The following is a 14,746-nucleotide window of genomic DNA, read 5'->3' as shown; positions in this document are numbered from 1 at the left end:
AGCCCCTGACATGTGGTTGTAAAGGGGTGGCAATCCCAGTGTGCTCTTCACCGTTGACCATGTCCTTGGCACTACCTGTAGGCTTTGTTTTTGTATTTATATTTAATAGAATGATCCTTGACTCCCAGCAGACTGAAGCTTCACCTGCTTGAAATTCCTTTGACAGAAGTCAGTCTTTCAGCCCACCATCAGGAATTCTAAAGCTAAAATATAAATAGGCCTAAAGGGAACAAACACACTGACTCATGTTCACACTATGGCTGATGGCAGATGTGTTCTGAGATTGGGTTTTGAAGAGAGATGGAAAGGGACCCAGAACTAATATTAATTAAGTACCTACTAGGGTCCAGACACACTTAATCTTTTGAACAATCTTGGAAGATAGGCATTCTTATACCCATGTTTGAGGTTCATAAAACAGAGACTCGGAGAATTTAAGTAATTTCTCAGAGTAACATAACTTAGTAGTGGAGACTATGCTTTGTCCACTACACCAAGCACATGCCTGTGTGTATGGAAAGAGGGAGCTAAGAAGAGAGATAGGAGACTTTGTATACTCCAGAAATTCTCCCCAGGGACAGTACCAGCGTAGTGCCTGGTATATACCCAGAGCACAGTTAATGTCTGTTGAATGAACTGATGTGAATTCCATCAAAATGTTCTAAACACTAATGTACTTAAAACCCTGTGGTAACTCCCAATTGCCCATAGTTAGTAATTCTCTACCTTGTTCAGAAAGCAAAACACTTAGAAATCATGGTGCTCTTTTCAGAGCATGACAGATTTATATATTATGCCACGAATTAACTTACTGCTAATCAGATTTTGTGCAGACAATATCCAGCACCAACAATTTAAGAAAAAATGTAAAATCAACACATTCATCACATACATTTATAGTTTTTTTCCCCTAAAAACTGGGAATCTTGGATTACCTTGCAGAAGACCCACATTTTATGGTTTGCTATTTCTTTTTTCCAAAGTGTTGAATTTCTCCTGTAATGTTCAGAATAAAAATATAATCTCCCTTGGTTTTATATAGTACACTCCTAGAAAATTCAGTATTTTTTAAAACCATGCAAAATACTTTTTTGTTTATACTTAAATGGAGTTTACCAATGCTTAGATAATAGTAAATAGGTTTCCCACCTACATAAAAATCTGACTGGATATTGGACAGTCTCGTAGGACTCAGGACAATTTGTTGAGCAGGACTGTCCCATACATTACAGAATGCGTAGCATCAGTACCCCAGTACGTTTCCAACATGTCTCATAGCTGATGTCTGAGCTCGAACCATTGATTTAAACAAATCTACCAAGAGCCATGAGCACCTGAACTAAACTAGACTGTGAGGTCTTAGAGGGCACTGGTGATATCATGTTCACCCTCAAAGCTCCACCCAGTGTCTGAAGCACAGATGTCCAACTCATTACCAAGGCGATGAAATGAATTCATGCATCCATGATGGGAGATTCTGGAGATTCCGAATCCAGTCTTCCAGAGCAGGGAAGTGACTTGCCACCATAACAGAAGTCACTAGTGGCAGAAGCAGTGCCACGGTCCAGGTCTCTTGGCTTCTAAGTATAATACTCTTCCTACTATATCAGGGATCTTCAAATTGTGGTCCTTCACACCTTTAATCTCCAGAGTTACCTGCAGACATCCCAAGGGGAACTGGGGCTTCACCAGTTGTAAGGAAAACAGTTTCTAGATTATCGATTATCCCTATGTCCTCTTTCCTAAAACTGATCTCCCCAGGAAGGAAGGCGTCACAGCTATTCTCCCTCTCATCCCCTCTTGTACAGTCATCTGTCTCCCATTTTACAAAAGAAAGGGTGGTGTTCCATGGTGCACTGGCTGGAGGCCAATAAAATTTGGGGGCAATAAATGGACACTTTTAAATACCGAGATCCGCACAGTCTTCAAACAAAGAGCCTCCGATGGCCTCCCATCCACTCAAAAGCAGACCACACATTTTGCAGGACTCGGCACAGGAGTACAAAGAAATGTGTACTATCATATCAAATATCATATTTAAACCTGGGTGGCTCAGTTGGTTAAGCGTCTGCCTTCGGCTCAGGTCATGGTCCCATGGTCCTGGGATCGAGTTCCGCATCGGGCTCCCTGCTAGGCGGGGAGTCTGCTTCTCCCTCTCCCTCTGCTGCTCCCCCTGCTTGCGCTCTCTCGCTTTGTCAAATAATAAATAAAAATAAATAAACACTGGGAAAGCATAAATTGAGCCAACAAATGATTTAACAAGATAAGTTCTAGCCTCTCTTTTGACAAACATACCTTCCAAAGGTCTGAAAGGCCAAGCCCAACATTATGATTCTAGGACTTGTCAGGGCTCTCTGTCTAAGCGTGGTGGCATAGGAGTAGCCTGTGCCCTGCCCAGCCCCCTTTTTTCCAGAGTTCTGGCCCTACCTACCTCAGTGGGCTTCATATGCAGCTGTGTGGCAGTTCAGCTCACACACATCCAAACTCCTAGCACAGCCCCTGCATATGCCCTCGGGCTTCCAGGGAGCACCTCAGGGACACAGTTCTCCCTGAGAGATGGGCCAGAGAGAACTCAGGCCGGGCAAGGGGGATTGGGATGCCTTGGGCACAGGTATCTGAGGCCATATGTACCCTCGGTGGTGGTGGTTGGGGGGGGACATGTGCTCAGGGGTAGCATACCCTTCTAGTCCCCTGGACTCTTTGCTTATGGGGTGGGGTACTGGCAGGGAGAAGCCAGAGCAGAGGCCCCTCTTGCCCAGCTCTGAGAGCTGTAGCAGTCCGAACAGTGAGCTACAAGAACAGATACAATCTGGCACCCTGTGAACTTCCTAACCTCATCTCTCCTGCTTTCTTCCTCCACTCCAGCTACATGGCACCCTCTGGCCTCCAGACTGTCCTCTACGTGGAACGCTCTTTCCCAGATAAGCTGTTTTCAGCCTTCTCAGAGTAGCTGTCCCTCACACCACCGTTTCCCCCTGCATTCTGTCCTTTTTCCCTGCTTTACTTCTCTCTGTAGATCAGTCATACTGTATATTCCATGTATTCACTCATTCATTCATTCATTCATCGTCTGTCTCCCTTCATTAGAATGTAATTTCCATTAAGGCATGGATTTTTGTCCATTTTTTTATCCTCTTGCCCAGAACACTGCCTTATAAATAGTAAATGAATTATAAATAATGGTTGCTTGATTGATGTTCAAGAAATTAAAAAAAAAAACCAGTGGCAGGACTTTGTGTCTTCCCCTATCTTACACATAAGGTAGATGCTAGCCATCGGAGCAGGATATCCTGGCCCGCCCTGGGATGACCTGACCTCAGACGAAATGCAGAATGATGGGGAATGACAATTTTCACTTACCATCCTCCCCTCATTCATCTCCCTTAAATTATCAAAGAATAGATAATTCCTGAGAGAGAATCCCCTGAAAGTGAAGCAAAAACACAGATGAAAGGGCGGTGCTGCTTTATTTTACCCAGAGGGCAAATGGGCGGCAAGACTCCATGCCTCTCTCTTTTGCTTTTCTTAGAATAGAATTGTGGAAATCACCAGTCAGGAACAGACTTTCAACATAAAAAGTTTAAAACCCCATGGAGGAAATGGAATGATACGAGTCAAGAAGAAAAAAAGAATATAAAACATCCAACTGTTCAGAGAATCTATTTGTCTTTTTCTTTTTTAAGGTTGCTATGTAGCTTCAATTTGATATATTTAAAAGGCGATTTTTTTCCCCTAATTATTCACATCTTTACTGTGCTGGAAATTATATTCTTTGCAATGATTTAAGTTTATAATGAAAAGTTTTAGACGATGATCTAAAAATGGGAAAAGGTCTACAAAGTTTTTCAAAAATTTTTAAGGGATATGCAAACAAAATTATTTTTTTAAAAAGGTTTAATTTTAGAGAGAGAGCGAGAGAGCGCATACAAGCTGGAGGGACAGAGGGAGAGGGAGAGAGTCCCAAGTAGACTCTGTGCAGGGCGCGGAGCCTGGCTAGGTTTGATCTCACAACTCTGAGATCACAACCTGAGCTGAAACCAGGAATCCAACACTCAACCAGCTATGCCACCCAGGTGCCCCAAGCAAAATCATATTTAAAGACCATTGCACTGTACCAGTTTTAGTGGTATATTGCTATGTAACAGACTACCTCAAAATTTAATGGGGTAAAACAACCACTTTATTTTTTCTCATCGTCCTTTGGGTTAATTAGACTCAACAAGGCAGTTTTCTGCTGGCCTTGCTTGAGGTTTCTCATGCAGCTGCAATTAGATGGCAGCTGTAGCTGGACGCAGGGGCCATCTAGGGAGGGGAGGGTCCACAAACTACAACCCGTGGGCCCAATCTGTCCCAACATGTTTTTGTAAATAAAGCTCTACTGGAACACAGCCATGAGCATTCACTCAGGTACTGTCTAGGGCTGCTTCTGCACTATCAGTAGAGTTGAATAGTTTCATCAAAGACCATATAGCTTACAAAGCCTTTGTATGACTTATATTAAGATGCAGCAAACATCTGAATTTTCTTTAAGGCCATTTGTTCCTTAGGAATGTCAAGCTGTAAGCCTACTCCAAACCCGAGAGAGAAAAAGAGAGCAAACATACAACGTGAGCAAGTGAAGCCCTCAGGCTATTTGCACAGGCCAAGGAATACAGAGGCTGAATGATTAGGGGAATTCAGTCAATAATTCTAATCCCTTTCCTCCTTAATAGTAGGTTGATGCCTCAGTTATCTAGGGGATTGCATAATTTAAATATCCTCCAATGCAGAGGAGAGTGTCTTTGCTCCTAACTAAACAGTTTAGGAACGCTTTTTCCTAAAAGGGAAGCTTTTCCTAAAAAAGCTAAAAACAGTTTAGGAAAGCTTTTTCCATTGGTTTCCCTTAGGAAGGAAAGGAGGCACACATCTTTTGGCTCTGGGGCCAGGTAGGTGGACTAAAAGCTATAGAGTAGCATGGATGTTCCCTCTTAGTGATTAGCAATTTGTTCTCACTTATCAGATTCATTCAGCTGCAAATATTGAGTGAATTGGGTTGCATGAATTGCTTTTATTTTTTATACAATCTCTTTCTTAAGGCATCTGCACATGTTGGTTCTTATGTGTGGAATGTTCTCTTTGTCACCCAGCTACAATCTACTTATCCTTGCCACGATATTAAACATCACCTCCTCAGAAAAGCCTACTTTACCATCCTGGGAGGGTTCTTTCTTGCCATTTCACGACGTAGTTTCTCTTTATGATTCTTATCCCAAAGTGTGCAGTTAAAAACGTATTTGTTCCTCATCTAACATGGTACCCCATGTGCCACGAGAGCAGGGAAGAGTCTGTGTTGTGGACTATTGTATTACCATTTACCCAAAAGCACAATTTCTGTAACACAGTCGTTTCTAATAAATATTTGCTGAGTGAACGAATGAAAGCTAAAGCAAATTTTAAGACTATAAATGTAGTGGCAAAAATATTTATATAATCCTTCAAATTAACCAGGAACATTTAAGATTTACTCAAAATTACTTAACAGCTAGTATTTTGGAAACCAGAACGCATCTTTTGATCCGGAACTATTGTGGGTCTTATCCTTTAGAAAGGAAATTCATGAAGACTGTCTTAAATTTTCTACTCCTGTTTAGAATACAGTGTTTATCTCACCTAGTTCTCGTTGTTTAAGAGATGAAACTTGCACCTTTGCAAGGATTTTGTTTTCCTCTACATTCACAGAACCAGATTCAATAAATGCTTTTTGTATTTTACAAAATCAAATTCCAGAATATTCAGAATCAAAGCATTAATAAGCATTTATTATAATTTTAAAGTGTAAATCATTATCAAATATGTACCAGATATATGTAGAGCTCCTGAAACCAACAGCATCATATTTAAGTTGTGATGATAGACTGTAACTTGAGTAATAGCCAGTTGCTTGCTGGTAATATCTTTTTTAAGATTTTATTTATTTGATAGAGAGAGAGTGCGCACAAGCAGGCAGAATGGCAGTCAGAGGGAGTGGGAGAAGCAGGCTCCCCGTTGAGCAGAGAGCCAGACATGGGGCTCGATCCCAGGACCCCGAGATCATGACCTGAGCTGAAGACAGACAATTACCCAAGTGAGCCACCCAGGTGCCCCGGCTTGCTGGTAATGTTTAACATCCAACTCCCAAGGAGGGAAAAGAATTTTTGTAGCATTTGCTGATTTCCCAGGTGTAAATACTCCCACCATGCCAATTTCAAGGTACCTACCTGACATCAACGAACACAGAGCTGGGAAGAGATGCACACAATTGGCTCTCAGCCTGAGTGAGCTGGCTCCACACACCACTGGTTCTATTGGTAATACCTAATAATTATAAACTCTTACTCCTATAAACTCAGCACTAAGTAATCCACCTCAGAGAAAAACCTTAATATTCAGCCCTGCTTCAAAATCTTACTCCATAAGAATTGTATATGATTTTAATTGGTGTGATAAGAAATACAGTTTATAGTTAAAGCTAGACATAGTCCTATCAGAATTCTGGGAACCCAAGCTCCAAATCATTAAGGCAAAAATTTTAAGTATGTTATTACACTGCTGAAAATAAACTTAATTTACTTATTTAAATATATGGAGATTTCCTGCTTTTAAGGGTGGAAGACCCCCTCCCCCATTCTTCTAATAGAATTTAAAAGCAATTCAATGGAAGGAGAAATACTAGACTTTAAAAAAACCACTGACTACATTCGCATGTCTTTTTAGGAAACTGTCAAGAATACTTAAGTCACAGACACAGAACTGGATTCAATAAAAGCTTCATTTTGCTTTTTACAAAATAAAAATGCAAAACAGTGCAGAATTCATTTTGGTCACTTGGGCAGAGTTGGCATATATTCATACCCATCTATGTTCTTGATCTACACACTACAGGACGAATTCTGCACTGCTGTGAGTGCTGGGGTGGGAGAAGGAAGCTGGACTGCACAGTGCAAGGGGGAAAGGTTCGGAGAGGCATAAGCCAAGGGCAGCTTAAGTATGGCCTGTGGGAGAGGCCTAAGCAAAGGGCAGCTGAGGAAGTGTGCCCTGTGGGGGGTACCGGGGTGGCTCAGTCGTTAAGTGTCTGCCTTTGGCTCAGGTCATGATCCCAGGGTCCTGGGATCGAGCCCCCGCATCAGGCTCCCTAACCGGCGGGAGGCCTGCTTCTCCCTCTCCCACTCCTCCTGCTTGTGTTCCCTCTCTCGCTGTCAAAAAAAAAAAAAAAGTGTGGCCTGTGATCAAGAACTTCAGTGGCTAAACTAACACAGGTGAAGAAATGCGTCACCAATTAGTCACATCTCATACCGTTAATGTTATGGACATCAGCATGTCTGTGTCCCCCTCAAAATTCCTACCCTAATCCCCAATGTGATGGTGTAAGTAGCAGGGGGCCTTTGGGAGATAATTAAATCTTGAGGGTCAAGTCCTCATAATGGCATCAGCACCCTTGTAAGAGACACAAGAGAGCTTGCTTCTCTCTCCATCACGTGAGGATACAAGGAGACCGCCCTCTGCTAACCAGTAAGAGGGCCCTCACTAAGAACTGAATCTGAATCTACCAGCACCTTGATCTTAGCCCTATCAGTCTCTATAACGGAGATATGTTTGTAGTTTAAGTCCCTCAGTCTGTGGTAATTAGTTACAGCAGCCTGAGCAGACTAAGACACTTAGGAAGCAATACTGTAACCCCAGGAACTAAACTTTATTTATGTACCATACTTCAGTGCCAGCTTATGAATTTAAAAACAATCAGCATATATGAAATGATCAAATATGTAAGAATGCTCACAAATATTAAAAAAAGAGAGAAACTGGAAATAACCTGAATGTTCAAGAGTCAATCATGGCACATAGATTTGATGGCAGATGCAGCCACTAAAATATTTCTCCATTAAGTGGGTTGAAAATTTATATAGTATGCCTCCAACTTTGATTTAAAAATCTTTCCTATGCCTAGAAAACAAAATGAGAAAACATCAAACTGTTAAATGATAACCTGTATACTGAAATGATTTTTTTCATTCTATTTTTCCATACTTTTCAAATTGTCTGCAGACGTTTTATAAAAGTGAGAATGTTCCGAATTTTAAAAAAGCTAAACCATTTAACAAATTCTTTGAAAAGTAACTTTAATGCTTTAGCTTTCCCAAATTTCTCAGTCCACTCATTCTGCTGAAGTTTAGTAGTACTCACCAGGTAGTCTGTGTTCAGGTAAGCTGTCCTATGGCACCCTGTGTGGTAGAGGGAAGCACCCGGATGCTGGGCTGACAAATGGGAGGCTGTGCCCTCCACAGCCAGTATTCAACAATTACATCTCAAACCTTTCAAAAACTAGTCTACAGAGCAAATAACTGAATTAAATGTTAAGGCATTGTTTTTGAATGTTATTTTTAAAAAAGTACTCATTTTCATTCTTATACCGAACACACCACAGGATCACCAAACTTGTCCCTGCAGTATAGGTCAACCTAAGTCATGGTGAAATGAGAGGTTAATTTACTTCAGAATTCCATTTTTCGTTATGTCATTAGAAATCTTATTTTATATTGTGATTAAACAATTAGGGTACAACAGCATCACAGAAGGTAACTCTTACCTGGTTGCTTAACAAGCCTTAGGATTGGCAGGTTTTTGGGGACGCCTCATGGATCTCAATTTTGTCTGAGGCCATGCTGACAATAGGAGCCTCAGCTATCACCTGTTGTGTTTATGGGGAGTGAGTCGATTTCAACCACTAAGTATGTCATTGGCAAAAATCCTAAAAACAGATGGCTCTGGGTACTATTATACAACCTGTGTGCCTCAGTTTCCTTATTTGTAACCTGGGGATAACATAGGCATCACAGGATTGTTAAAGGGACTCAGATGTGAAGTACTTTGAAGTGTCAAGCACGTGGCAAACCCAGTGTTAGAAATTCTTTACTGCCTGAGTTCCTCTGCCAGCTTAGCCACTTACTAGTTCCAGGACACCTTTCCTCTTCTGCAAAAATGTTTAAAAATTGTGCCTATCAGTAAGTTAGCTTTTTCCTTCCTAAAAGGGCAGTCATTTATAAGAGGAAAACACTCCTCTGCCTGAGACATCTAAGTTACATTACACCAGTAACAGGAACATCTAGATTGAGGAAAAGGGTCAAAATACACAGAATTCTCCTCTGACGTCTAGATTTCTTGGCTTGTGCAAATAGCCTGGGGGCTCTGCTCTCCACCCTCCCTTGAAATTAAAAATAAGCTTGACATGATCTGAAAAAATGGTCTTGGAAGGCAATTCAAATGAACTTATGTATGCAGAATATTAGAAAATGCTTGGTACATTCTAGAGCTATCCTTACTATCTTTACATAACTTTTGTATTATGAGTTGTTAGAAACAATATTACATAGCTCTCAAGGATATAACTAAGGTCTGCTATCTTAATTTTCTGAACTGATTATAAATTCAATGTCAAAAAGAATTTGAATTTCATTAGACCCATGACATGAAGTTTTGTATACAAGAGTTATTTGCTGAATGTGAAGTTCTGAGTTCTCCAAAATAGACCATTTATAACTGAAGTGAACCAAGGAAATGGAAGGTTTAAAGGAGATGGTGTAAAAAAGATTCCATTTCAAGTAACTTATTGAACACTGTAATTTCTGTCCTATCAACGCTGGTGAAGGAGATTCTACGGAAATGATTCAGTGGAATTAAAAGAAACTTCCAGGGGTGCCTGGGTGGCTCAGTTGGTTAAACGTATGCCTTTGGCTCAGGTCATGATCCCAGGGTCCTGGGATCGAGTCCCGAATCAGGCTCTCTGATCAGTGGGGAGCCTGCTTCTCCCTCTCCCGGTCTGCCACTCTGCCTACTTGTGATCTGACAAATAAAGAAAATCTTAAAAAAAAAAAACAAAACCACATCCAGGTATTTTAAGGGCCACTCTTCTCAAACCGTCCCAAGTCTTCCAGAGCTGCCATCAAAAAATTCTACCTATCACACTGACCTCCAATTCCTGTCGTTCAGAAAGAGTAATCACCTAAAAATCATGGAATCCCCAAACACCATAGAAACGGGTATACTAACAAATTACAACAGCAATAACAGATCAAGCCTTCTGATTTTTTTTTTATTACTCAAAAAAGCTTCATTTTTTTATTTAGCTTTCTGACTCTGTGCTTGGGCCTTCAACACTTTCACAACGATTTTCTGCTCCTCGATAAGAAAAGCACGCTTGATCCTAGAAAGAAAAATATTAAATGAATACTTAAAAGTAAATGAAACCCCCAAGTACAGACTAAACACTTAGGAGCTGAAATTAGACGGCCAGACTCGTTTAGCTGAAGGTCTCCTTCCTACGCTGGCATTTAAAGCAGGAGAATCCCTCAATTCTATGTAATTGCACCTGCCCTCTTCTTGTGAGTCATGAAGGAATTATGTGTGCGGAACCAAAATGGTGGGTTAATTAAAAGCTATTAGCAAGAGGCACTTTCTCAAGTGTAAAGATTCTACAGTCTGATTGTCTGGAGCCAACTCTGCTACTTAACAGCTATGTGATCTTGGGCAAGTTAACTTCTCCGTTGTAAGGTACAGCAGTTAAGTTCATACCCATTTCACAAGAACTTTCTGAAGATTGAACTTGGAAGGAGTTGCAATTTCTGTACTTGGAACCTCCATTTAGAGAGGAAGTACATTTTATTAATCACTATTATTACAGTGCATAGGACCTGACAAAGAGCAGGTATTCACTACCATTTGTTAAAAGCAAAGTTACCTCCACAGAGAAAGCAAATTCCCACAAAAACCTGTCCCACTTATGCTCTTTATTGGTCCCCTGGTTACCTAATTATATTAAAAGCAGCCTAAAATCCCTGGGATTTTGGACTCCTTCAAATATCCCCAATGTTAATTACATTATAGAAACACAACTGATGCCACTCTCACTTAAAAATTCCCTAAACTTTACTGAGACCAGACTCCTCTGAGTCACAGCTAATACTAACTATAGACTACCAGTAGATCTACACCCAAATCTCTAAGAGCTAGGGCCTGTAAATCGTATTTTTAATAAATGTGCCCATGATGATGTTTAGCAAAGTCTGGGAACAAGGGGTAAAAAACCAAACACCTTTCGCTTAAAACTAATTCATGACCCTCTCATCTCCAATGCACCTTTTCAATCTCATTTCTCATTCCTCTGCATTCTTTGCCTACAATGCCCTTTCAACCTTGGGCCAACATTTACCTATCATTCAGGTACCACCTCAAATACCATTCCCAGAGTTCCAGCTACCTGGAAGTAATTTCTCCTCTAAATTTCAATCTAGTTCAGTTTTCTTGTATTTCATGGAAGTTACATTTACCTTGTATTTGAATTACTGTAACATGCCTTACCATCCCCTTACAAAATAACTCCCGAAAGGCAGAGTGAACTTGCAAGTTTGGTGCCAGATTTGGTTTAGAAACTTAGCTCAACCACTTTATAGAACTAGCTGAATAAATTGGAGGCAACCCACTTTCTGAACCAGTTCCTTAACTTGTAAAGACCAACCACCTCACAAATCCTTCCACCAAGTCTTTGGAGGCAATTCATGTTTATAAAATCAATGAGATTAAAAGCAAGGGTCTCAATAAAACCTAGAATAAATCCCAGTGCTGCCCCTTACTGGCTATGAGAATTTAAACAAGCCTTGGTTTCGGGGCGCCTGGGTGGCTCAGTCGTTAAGCGTCTGCTTTAGGCTCAGGTCATGATCCCAGGATCCTGGGATCGAGCCCCACATCGGGCTCCCTGCTCCGTGGGAAGCCTGCTTCTCCCTCTCCCACTCCCTCTGCTTGTGTTCCCTCTCTCGCTGTGTCTCTGTCAAATAAATAAATAAAATCTTAAAAAAAAAAAAAAACCAAGCCTTGGTTTCTTCACAAAAAATTGAATAGAAACCCCTCCCTGATGGACCTGTGACAATGTTCATCATTAAAACGCCCAGTAAATGTTACCATCACAAACGCCACTGTTTCCACTCCTACCTAGGCCACTACCAATTCTTTCACATACCCCAGTCCCGTCCTCTACCTGGAACATGCTCATCTCCTATGACCCTCCCCACCCAGCCTTTAGGTCTTAATGCAGGTGCCATTGCCTCAGCCTTCCCAAGCACTCACCTTTTGTTGAAAGAATGTGGTTACTATCCATCCTGCTGCAGTTTTAGTTTCTGGCCCACCAAAGGTCTCCCGACCCTGCTCGAAACCCATCAATCCCTCCATGTTTAAGGATCAAGCTAAAAATCTGTCATAATCTGTGACTTCCACCTCTCTTGTCTATCACCTCCTACAACACTCTGCTCCAGCCACACTAGAATTACATGTATTTTGTTCCCACTTTTAAGACCTTCCGCTCTCCATCTACCCATGTGACAACTTAATGGTTTCTTACCTGCCTCCCCACAAAACCAAGGTCATTTTAATTTCTACATCTAGCATAAGGATGCCCCCAAATCCTAAGTGAATTAATTTGAACCAGCATCATTTATTCGTTTGTACAGCACCAATTATCCCTAGTCTAGGAAGGATTCTAAAATATGCAACTTTAATTTAAATTTCACCAGTCTTCTATAATTAGCATGCAATGGAACAGAACATGCATTTCAGAACATTATATTTACCTGTCACGAACACACTTAGCACACATGGAACCACCATAGGCCCTGCTGACGTGTTTTTTCGTTTTGGACAACCTCATAAGGACTTTAGGTCTCACAGCACGAACCTGCAAAGTCAATGTTGAGATTATTTTGTGATGCTTTAACAGAAACTGTCCCGGATTCGACATGTGACAAGTATAAGCACTAAACCAGGTCAGAACAGGAAATGATATACTGATTTATCTGAAAGGCATTTCACTGTATCTGTCACACAGGCTTTAAAAGTCTATGTTCTTGACAGACCTGGATCATGGATGCTTGAGTACTTCTCAACCTTCCCAGTGGTGACCTCTCCTTCACTCATTCCCTTACCAAAATATTAATGCTCACTAGTTCCTGTTATTCAGAGCAGAAGGATCACTTACTCCTCGAAGTCGGCCTGGGCACACGCCACATGCAGATTTTGGTGCTTTCCCAACCTTCTTGGTATAAAGGTAAACGATTCTATTACCAGGGGTTCGGGACCTAGGAAGTCAGATAATAGGGAAAAGCTCAGCATTCTGCAGAGTAAACAACAATATGTATTCAAATTTTAGAAATACTTACAGCCTAGTTTTGTTAGAGGCTGTATTATAGGACAGCCTACGACGGTAGGTCAAACGCTGGACCATTCTGAATGCCTAAATTAAGAATGGAATAAAACTGCATTGTAGAAATAGTTCAAACCTCACAACAAAACAGCATCACATAATATATACATTCCATATACATATTCTTATATACAATAATCCTTAAAGTACCTTACGAAAAGAATTCCATACTTTCACTTTTATTTAAAAGTGACCGGTAGGAATTGCTAGGAGGCCCATGCTTGTTTTCCTGATAGTAATCAATGACGGTACTTCGTTAAAATTTGCCAAACTTATTCCTCAGTAAGTCTGATTCTGTTTGGTGGTGTCCAGAATAATGCTAAGTTTAGAAGTTTTTAAAGGAAAACCGCACCTGAACACAGAAGTTGAATCCTCACTTATGCCATCTCCTGGAATATACTGCACAAGGGGCTAGCTAGCCTCCTTGTCTCTAAAATATTTTTTTACTGAGTTCACACGGCTCTCATTGAGATTAAATGACATAAGCTAACCCGCTCAACCTACTGCAGTGCCTGTCACACAAAAGATGCTCAGGAATCGGTGTCTCGCTCCAAAGTAGCCTGTGGAACAAGTCAAGCGCCAAATAATACTTATTTTGGCATCAAAGTGTCTTTGAATTATGGCATCTGGGTTTTTTTTCTCATTTGTCAACTGGAAATACTACTACTGAATGAGGTCACTTAGCAAATCGGCTATGCAAGTACGCACCAGAACCGTTTTTCAGTTAACCACTTAAAATAACATGAAAACGTAAACAAAGACTTGAATCCTTTTTTTAATCCCAAACTTCGTAATCACTTCATCACATGAGATATAAAATAACCTGCATTTGTTGTTATAAGCTCCTTGCTAACATTACACTAAAACATAATTGTCAAGACACCAAAAGCCAATGCGAGAGATCCAAACAGCCACCATTCCGTAAACAAGCCCAAGACCAAGACAGAATACTCCCTATTAACATTTTATCTTCCTTGGTATTGGCCTTGGAAATGAAAATATTTTGAAATAACGACCCGAACATGCTGGTCGTCCGCCCTCCCGAAGCCTGAACACATCTACAGGCCCGATGATAAAACGTGAGCCCAAGATATGAAAATGTTCTACGACTTCGCTGAGTCTCAACCAGCCGGACCACACTCGTGGGCCCCCAAACGCAACTTAAGAAGGCGGCAAAGCCCCGAGCGGTAAGCTCCGGCTACTCCCGGCTCCGGAGGGGAGGTCCGGATCGATGGCTGTCTGAAGCTAAAAAGCCGAGGACCTGCTCACCACCAGCTCTCCTCCTGAACCTTTTATCCCCACGCCAGTTCAAAAGGCTGAGGCTAAGAGACCCTGGCTCCCCCAGCTTCCCGGATGGCAGCCGATTGTAGAGGGAGTAGCAATAGGGAAAAGGAAAGAGCAGCCATACCTACGGACGCCGTCCCCGGAAGAGAGAAAAGGAAGCACTTGCAAGTTTAAAGGTTAACTATGATTGCGTCGGACGGG

General features: G+C 41.3%; 1 protein-coding gene across 1 annotated transcript; it reads right to left on the bottom strand.

The window, feature by feature from the left end:
• Positions 1 to 10,077: 10,077 nt before the first annotated feature.
• Positions 10,078 to 14,746, bottom strand: RPL34 (ribosomal protein L34). The gene is made up of 5 exons (XM_027599954.2): positions 14,670 to 14,746; positions 13,218 to 13,291; positions 13,037 to 13,136; positions 12,633 to 12,736; positions 10,078 to 10,216 (listed from the first exon to the last, which is right to left on the bottom strand). Exons 2-5 carry the CDS (start codon positions 13,280 to 13,282, stop codon positions 10,132 to 10,134), a joined length of 354 nt encoding a protein of 117 aa, XP_027455755.1. The 5' UTR covers positions 13,283 to 13,291; positions 14,670 to 14,746; the 3' UTR covers positions 10,078 to 10,131.

This window comes from Zalophus californianus, chromosome 2 (genome assembly GCF_009762305.2).
Source record: "Zalophus californianus isolate mZalCal1 chromosome 2, mZalCal1.pri.v2, whole genome shotgun sequence".
Lineage (NCBI taxonomy): Eukaryota > Metazoa > Chordata > Mammalia > Carnivora > Otariidae > Zalophus > Zalophus californianus.
This window is presented reverse-complemented; position numbering and strand designations above follow the sequence as displayed.